Raw genomic sequence first — 8,792 nt, 5'->3', positions numbered from 1 at the left:
AGTGGAGCTGTTGTGGAAGGAAAGGGAGGATCAGTCAGACCCCTCCTGCAGAAGGAGACGTTTGGCAGCCAGAGAGAAAAGAAGCCCAAACACCCTTCATATAATATCACTCCAAAATCATATGTGCAGGGTATGAAATCAAAATGGATCTGAAACCAACAAAATGGATGCTGGCCAAGTAAGAGCCCGGGAGAGTATTTTGGCAGGTGAATTGCAAAGACTGACCAACTGGCAGCTTCCTCCCCACTTTAAAGAAATATGTATATTATCAAGACAAATAGATCTCCCAGGAAAGACATTTACAGCCCTTTGAACTAACCTCCTCACTCCCCACCACCACCTGTTTATTCCCAATAGGTAATCTTTAACACCAATCACCCAATGGCAAAAGTCCTGTCCTGTAATAAAAAGGGTTAGCAAGCAAAATTTACTGCTAGAGCATAACTCAAGAAGCACCATCAAAGGCTCTTCACAACCTTTATTGGGGCAATCATTCAGCATAATGCTTCAGGAAATATTTTTCGTATAAATACAAGCAGTCAACTCTATTTTGTGTGTGTGTGTGTTCTTGGCTCTACCTCAAAACCCCCCCCCCCACTTTTGTGTGGGACCTTCCATGAAGCTCTGGCCACTTTCAACTCTCTCTCTCTCTCTCTCTGCAGACTTCTTCTGGATTGGTAAATATAATCTCTTGATCTCCCTACTCCTCCCTATTTTTCATCTTAGCTAGTCTTGTACGAGTGTTCCAGTGTGTTGGTATGTTTTGCCTTTTTATTGTTTTTCAATAAAACTCTTACCAGTTGGACAATTGACTGGTTCATTCTGGGAGTTCTCTAAGGGAATACTCCTGGCAGACATTGGTGGAAAGTCCCCATTACCCTCTCACTGGTGTCCTTTAAGCTAATTCCCACCACTCACTAAGAGACAGCCAGTTTGGGTAACAGGGCAACTTTCCTTGCTGGGAAACTCCTTTCCTTTCCTGGAAAACACCCTGATAACCAGCTGACACCATTCAGGTACCTCCTGAGAAGTTCTAGACTGACCCTCTGAGAGGGTATCCTTTTAGCGCAGTAGTAGACTAATAACAAAGTAACAGGGTGAATACTGGAAAATATAGCAAACTATAGCACCTATGCAATCTAGCACAAACATAGCAACTGGCTCCCTCCTGCTTCCTTTTCCAGGGCTACTGCCGCATCGCAGCTTGCTTTTGCCCAGCTTCCTCTGCTGCTTCCTGCTTTCTTCCAAGCCAAGCCTCCCTTCCCTTCATTGACTGAGGTCGCTTTCTTTGGGAGGAAGGGAGGGGAAGGCAAAGAGCGAGAGAGAGCCCTGCCCAGGAGAGAGAGCAAAGTCTAAATCCCGTGGCTCCTTTAAGACCAGCAACATTTTGTTTCAGGTATAAGCGTTTGTATACTACTTTGGAGGGAGAGTTGGCACATGGAGTCTTCTGACAAGCACAGTTTACATTGAGATCACAGTGCTCTGCTGTTTTCTTTGAGACTTGATCTCTCTCTCTCTCTCTCACACACACACACTTGTGCTCACACAGGTATATGTGTGTTAAAAGGAAGGGGCAGGTGGGATAAGGGGAAAGGAGAATTAAGATTTATTCTGAAAGATTTTTTTTAGATTAGATTTCTCTGTGCCTATCTGGGATTTCATTTTCTTTCAAAAAGACACTGATTAGGAATTAGAACACTTGGATTGGTTTCCATTGTTTAATAATCTAATTCCATTGGATTACATTGTTTAAAACTGGAAGCAGATGGCGAAGTATTTAAAATACACTTATGGTTCCATATGTTCCCCTCCCACTTTGCTGGCTGCCTTTCTTCACTCCCTTTGCTTTTTCCACTGTTTCATTATCACCAACACTTGAGTGGATTTTGCCCAGTCTGAAGTCAACACATTATTTCACTTGGAGAGATTCCCCCTCTCCATTTTAAACAGGTGAAAAAAAAGAGAGAGAAAAACATAATAGCATAGCTTGCAAGCTTTATTAGTGGAAAGCAGCAAGAGTCCAGTAGCACCTAACAAAATTTGTGGCAGGGCATGAGCTTTCGTGAGTCACTGCTCACTTCTTCAGATACAGCTAGAATGTGAGTCCATTGGTCCTTATATCTTGGAGAGTGGAATGATTTCAGATGCCATATGATAATAGCAGATGTTGGTAATGAGACAGGAAACCTAGGTCTCAGTTCAGTCCTGGAGGATGCATTGAGCTTCATTATCAGTTCCAATTCATCAGTCTCTCTTTGAAATACTTTTGTAAGAGAACTGCTACTTAGGTCAGCAATGTCCTGGAAGCTTAAATGTTCCCCCACTGATTTTTTAATATTGTCGTTTATGTCAGAATTATGTCCATTTATTCTTTGCATCCTCCTGGACAGAATTGAGACCTAGGTTTCCTGTCAGTTTGGTTTGGTGGTTAAGTGCGCGGACTCTAATCTGGGAGAACCGGGTTTGATTCCCCACTCCTCCACTTGCACCTGCTGATGTGACCTTGGGTCAGTCACAAGCTCTGGCACAGCTGTCCTTGAAAAAGAGCAGTTTGTGTCAGAGTTCTCTCAGCCCCACCCACCTCACAGGGTGTCTGTTGTGGGGAGGGGAAGGGAGAGGAGTTTGTAAGCCGCTCTGAGACTCCGAGTGAAGGGCGGGGTATAAATCCAATCTCTTCTCTTCTTCTTATTACCAATACTGGTATCTCCATGCCTACTACCCCTCTGCATGGCGAAATGGGGACCTGCATAGCCGTTCTGTGGCTCGCACAGCCGTTCTGTGGCTCGTAAGCCCATTTTCACCTGCCCACCCTGCCTGGTGGGGCTATTTCCTTCCTCTGTTGCTGCCACCACTCACTGCATTGACACCGCCTTCCTAGAGGGACAGTGAGAGCCCTCTGGCTGATTCCCCAACCCAGGAAAGTGGATATCTCAATCTTTGGGTGCCCCCTGGAGAGTTGGCAACCCCTCTGATTTGGGCCCGTTTGAGTTCCCTGGCCTTCCGTTGCCTCTGGTAATATGCTGAGCGGGGAGGACTATGTGGTCAAGGCTCTACCAGGCTTTATAATTAAAAAAGATTTATTTTAACTACATACAAGTTAGGCACAGAAAATAAACACAGGCACTTTAACTCAAACTGGGCAGAAAATAAACACGATCTAAACGCAGTTCTTCTGTCCCCGACACACACACCCTCTCTACCTCTGTGGTGGGTGGCTGCAGGCCAGGATTTGCTTTATCCCTCCTGGTTGTTGGAGAGGAACTCCAGCCCTTCACTGGACTGGTCACTAGTACTGCTAACCCTCCTGGCTGTCCACCACAATTGGTAGCCGGAGTCCCACCTGTAGGGCACCCCTTGAAGCTGCTGTTCAAGCTCAGGCGGAAACCAAGACTAAAAAAACTCTGAGGGGAATGTAGGCAGGGAGGTACGGCAGCCCCATTGTTCCCTATGGAGCACCTCCCCCCTCCAGAGGACTACCAGACTGGCAGCCATTTTAAGGTACTGCTGCCTCTGCCTGGCAGTCATTTCATTACAGTATGTATGGCCCGGCCTGACAGAGTGACATTTATGGCAGATCTGGCCCTTGTAACAAATAAGTGATCTAGCACGTATGGGAGAGATGAAGAGAAATATCCCAGAGAAACAGATTGCAAAAAAAGTCTTTATGGAAAGGTTTCTTACAGAAGTGAGAAAAAAGGGGGAAGGGTGGCTGGATTTTTAAAAAGACAAAACAAACAGGCGAAAGGCGCATAGTAACACAGCACACAGACTTACAAATTTAAAAAAACACAATACAGCTGATCAGCACAGCTAATTATACATTACTTAGGCTGTAGCCATGTGCAGAGTTCCTTGCAGTACCAAGGTGTTGAAGGAGTCATTAACCCCTACCCAACCTCCTGTGGACCTCTGTTTCTTCTGAAGACAAGGGAAAATATAAAATGTCCCGGTATTTATGATCAAAGGAATTGGACCTAAGCTAGTCTCTTCTCGAAGAGTGATGAGCTGATTTTGCCAATTCTGTGCAAATTACTATCTCTGATGTCAGAGGCTACTGCTATCAATTAGAAAATTAGTAAATGATAGTCCCATCCTTCAGATATCGGGTAATGGCCCTGAACTTCCACGACAAGTAGGAAGCCTGGCCCAAACTGGCTTGTCTTGTACCAAAAGGTAGATCTAGTTGGTCATCCGTGTTGGTCTGAAGCAGTAGAACACATTTAGAGTCCACTGGCTATAAGCTTGAACCTTACCTGCCATTCCTATGTATTTGAAAAAGTGTGCATGGACCAATGTTCCCTCTAAGCTGTAGAATCCTGTGAGCAAAAATTCTACTTTGTGAGCTACCGGCATTAAAGTTGTGAGCAGGTGATTCGGCTACTGCATAAATTAGTGTGTTCTGGAGCCCTCCTTCCTGAGCTGAGACGAAAATGTGTGAGCCGGAGGCTAAAAAACTGTGAGCTAGCTCACACTAACTCAGCTTAGAGGGAACACTGGCATGGACATGAAAGCTCATACCTTGAATAAACCTTTGTTGGTGTTAAAGGTGTCACTGGACTCTAAATTTGTTGTACAAAAAGGGTTAGGTTTCACAGGGTGGCCCAATGCGGAATGGAAACGATGTAAACCTCAGTGGTCCAAGATCCTGGATGCTCTCGGGCTTTAGGTGTTCTGTTACAGGAGCCCAATAAGGTTCTCTGCTGGAGAAGGCCTATTGACATGCATGGCTAATCAAGAGCCTTTCCTTTTTTTTGGTGTCAAGTTGCAACCAACGTATGGTGACCCTGGAGGGTTTTCAAGGCAGAAGATGTTCTGAGGTGATTTGCCATTGCTTGCCTCTGCATAATGACCCTGGTATTCCTTAGTGGTCTCATCAAAACACAAGAGTCGACCCTGCTTAGCTTCCGAGATCTGATAAGGGCAAAAATCTGCACATTTCTCAAAAATTTTAATGCAGAGTTTGCACTGTGCAGTTTGCACAAGGTGGTCCTCATTTTATGAGTGTTGATTCAGTACTGCAAGAAACAGGAGCAAGTGGTGTGGAGATGCTGATGCTATCAGAGATTTCAGCAGAGAATGCTGAATTTTTCATATAGGCAAGAGTGCCTAACCTTGCGAAGCCTCTGGGTAGTAACAGCATTTTGAGGAGGAGTGGGTGCCACCACAAAATGGCTGCTGGGGAAGAAAACAGTTAAAACACAAAATGGATGTCATAGGGGCAAAGGCCAGTTGCAAAATGTTGGGAGTAGGGGTGGGCACGAACCAGGACTGGACCCCTTCCAGTCCAGCTTTCATCCCATCCATGGGACGGTGCTGGTCACCCTGGTGGATGATCTCCAGAGACAGATTGAGGTGATGAGAGAGGAGGTCCTAAAACTTAAAAACTGATAAATCATCAGGCCCAGATGGCATACATCCGAGAGTTCTGAAAGAACTCAAATGTGAACTTGTGGATCCCCTTACAAAAATATGTAATCTTTCCTTAAAATCTGCCTCCATTCCTGAGGACTGGAAGGTAGCTAATGTCACTCCCATCTTTAAAAAGGGTTCCAGAGGAAATCCGGGAAATTACAGGCCAGTCAGTCTGACGTCGATACTGGGTAAATTGGTGGAAACCATTATTAAGGAAAGAATTAGTAGGCACATAGATGAACAAAACCTATTGAGGCAGACTCAGCATGGGTTCTGTAAGGGAAGATCTTGTCTCACTAACCTGTTAGTGTTCTTTGAGGGGGTGAACAAACATGTGGACAAGGGGGACCCAATAGATGTTGTTTACTTTGACTTCCAGAAAGCTTTTGATAAAGTTCCTCATCAAAGCCTCCTAAGTAAGCTCAAAAATCATGGGATAAAAGGACAAGTCCTTTTGTGGATCAAAAACTGGCTACTTAATAGAAAGCAGAGAGTGAGTATAAATGGGCAATTTTCTCAGTGGCGGGTGGTAAGCAGTGGGGTACCGCAGGGATCAGTACTTGGTCCACTGCTTTTTAACTTGTTCATTAATGATTTGGAGTTGGGAGTAAGCAGTGAAGTGGCTAAATTTGCGGATGATACGAAGTTGTTCAGGGTGGTGAAAACCAGTGAGGATTGTGAGGCACTCCAAAGGGATCTGTCAAAGTTGGGCGAGTGGGCGTCAACATGGCAAATGGGGTTCAATGTGGCCAAGTGCAAGGTGATGCACATTGGAGCCAAAAATCCTAACTATAAATACACGTTGATGGGGTCTGAACTGGCAGAGACTGATCAAGAGAGAGATCTTGGAGTTGTAGTAGATAACTCACTGAAAATGTCGAGACAGTGTGTGACTGCAATAAAGAAGGCCAATGCTATGCTGGGGATTATTAGGAAGGGTATTGTAAACAGATCAGCCAATATCATAATGCCGCTATATAAATCAATGGTGCGACCTCATTTGGAATACTGTGTGCAGTTCTGGTCACCACACCTTAAAAAGGATATTATAGCTTTGGAAAAAGTGCAGAAAAGGGCAACTCGAATGATAAAAGGGTTGGAACACTTTCCCTATGAGGAACGGTTAAGGCGCTTAGGGCTCTTTAGCTTGGAGAAACGACGACTGAGGGGTGACATGATTGAGGTTTATAAGATTATGCATGGGAAAGAGCAGGTAGAGAAAGAGGTACTTTTCTCCCTTTCTCACAATACAAGAACTCGTGGGCACTCCATGAAATTGCTGAGTGGTCGGGTTAGAACGGATAAATGGAAGTACTTCTTCACCCAAAGAGTGATTAACACATGGAATTCACTGCCACAGGAAGTGGTGGGTGCTACAAGCATGGACGGCTTCAAAAGGGAATTAGATAAGCATATGGAGCAGAGGTCCATCAGTGGCTATTAGCCACAAGGTATAGATAGGTGCTCTGGGGCAAGTAATGCTCTGTCTTCTTGGTGCTTGGGGGGGGGGGTCAACAGTGGGAGGGCTTCTAATGTCCTGGCCCCACTGCTGGACCTCCTGATGGCACTGGTATTTCTGGCCACTGTGTGACACAAGAGTGTTGGACTAGATGGGCCTTTGGCCTGATCCAACATTGGCGTCTCTTACGTTCTTACACCTGGATCAAGGCGGACAAGCCCCATATGAGCCCCATCTCTTGGTGGTCCCCAGCTCCAGGGATGTCCAATTAGCCTCAACCAGCTCCAGGGATGTCCGATTAGACATCCTGTGAGGTAGGTGGGGCTGAGAGAGCTCTTTCCAAAACTGCCCTTTCAAGGACAATCTCTGAGAGAACTACGGCTTGCCCAAGGCCATCCAGCCAGGTGCAAGTGGAGGAGGGGGGAATCAAACCCGATTCTTTCGGTGCGTGGACTCTAATCTGGGAGAGCCGGGTTTGATTCCCCACTCCTCCGCTTGCACCTGGCTGGATGGCCTTGGGCAAGCCGTAGCTCTGATAAGAGCTGTCCTTGAAAAAGAGCCGTCTCTATCAGAGTTCTCTCAGCCCCACCTACCTCACAGGGTGTCTGTTGTGGGGAGGGGAAGGAGATTGTAAACTGCTCTGAGACACCTTTGGGAGGTGAAGGGCGGGGTATAAATCCAATCTCTTCTTCTTCTTCACACTCTTCCCCACAAATGCTGAAAGATATTTCTAGTAACAGGCAGGAACGTGGCCTGTATCGACTCCGGGAAGAAATCCCGCTAAGGCCACAGCGCCCCCTTAAGGGCAAAAATTCCCTCCAACGCGATGACGTCATTCGACGCGGTGCATGATGTTGAGCAACGCAACTCCGCCTCCAACCAATCCGGACAGGCGACGGCCGGAGGGCGGAGCAAAGGACCCTAGCAACATGCCGGGCTGACTTGGGCCAATGGAAAAAAAGACCGGGGCGGCCGCGAGCCAATAGGGATCGCCGGAGCGGGCGAAGGAAAGCGGCAGGAGGCTGGTCTTCTTCATCATCTTGCCGACAAGATGGCGGCGGCGATGGTGGCGCTAACGGCTTTGTTTCTCTCCAGCGCCTGAAGCCCGGGCCTCCCTAGCCTTGCCCGGCTGCCATCGGTGGAGACATGACCGCGGAGCCCGCCAGGTAGGCAACGCCTGCGGCGCTCATCTAGCGAGGAGGCGGAGGAGGAGGAAAGGGGGAGGGAGACAGAAGGGGAGGGCGGCGCCTCCTCAGCCAGGGGGGCGAGACCCTCCCGGAGCTCGCGCGGAGCCGTGCCGGCGGCGGATGCGACGAAAAGGCGCTCTTCCCCCGGTTCCTCAGGCGTCGCCCGCTCATTCTCGCAGCGGCGCCTCGGGGGTGGTGAGGGGGGAGGGGTCGGGACCTCCACCGCTTCCCGCTTCTGCGCATGCCCGGTGCCTGGCGAGCCGAGGAGTTCCCCCCCGCCCCTCAGCGGCGCCACCTGGCGGAAGAAGGGAATAGCTGCCTCTGTTGGTCTCCCCGCCGCTGCCGCCGGCACGTGACCCCGCCGCTTCCCGAGTGGCGCGCAGAGCGCGTGTCGAAGGAGTGTGTGTGTGGCCGGCATCGAATGGGTCTCGCCTCCCGCTTGTTCCCCAGGCGGGGGGGGGGGTCCAGGATCCGCCCCCACCCCCGGCAGACCCCTGGGTCAGGTGGTGGTCAAGGCCGGTGGGTGGGCGTTCGTGGGACCTTCCTCTGCACCTCAGGCTGCCTCGTGGGACATTAACAAGGGGGTGAGATAAGTAATAAATGCCTGCCCCCCCATCTTCCTTATAGGTCCGTGGCCTTGTGGATGTGATTGTTTTAATTTATGCTGTTGTGGTTTTAAAGAGGGTGTGAGCGTCTCTCTCTTTTCACCGAGGGCTGACTCCACCCCCATCCGC

The 8,792-nt window shown here is 48.4% G+C and overlaps 1 protein-coding gene across 2 annotated transcripts in view; it reads left to right on the top strand.

Annotated features, from left to right (window-relative positions):
- The first annotated feature begins 7,929 nt into the window (after window positions 1–7,929).
- The window catches only part of ATRX (alpha thalassemia/mental retardation syndrome X-linked), a 171,502-nt gene continuing 170,639 nt past the window's right edge, over window positions 7,930–8,792 (top strand). For both annotated transcript variants that reach the window (XM_015426440.1, XM_015426439.1), the window contains exon 1: window positions 7,930–8,037. In XM_015426440.1, coding sequence (XP_015281926.1) covers window positions 8,018–8,037 — 20 coding nt within the window. In that variant the 5' untranslated portion in view covers window positions 7,930–8,017. The remainder of the gene's footprint in view (window positions 8,038–8,792) is intronic.

Source organism: Gekko japonicus, unplaced genomic scaffold (assembly GCF_001447785.1).
Source record: "Gekko japonicus isolate JY-2015 unplaced genomic scaffold, Gekko_japonicus_V1.1 scaffold984, whole genome shotgun sequence".
Lineage (NCBI taxonomy): Eukaryota > Metazoa > Chordata > Lepidosauria > Squamata > Gekkonidae > Gekko > Gekko japonicus.
This window is presented reverse-complemented; position numbering and strand designations above follow the sequence as displayed.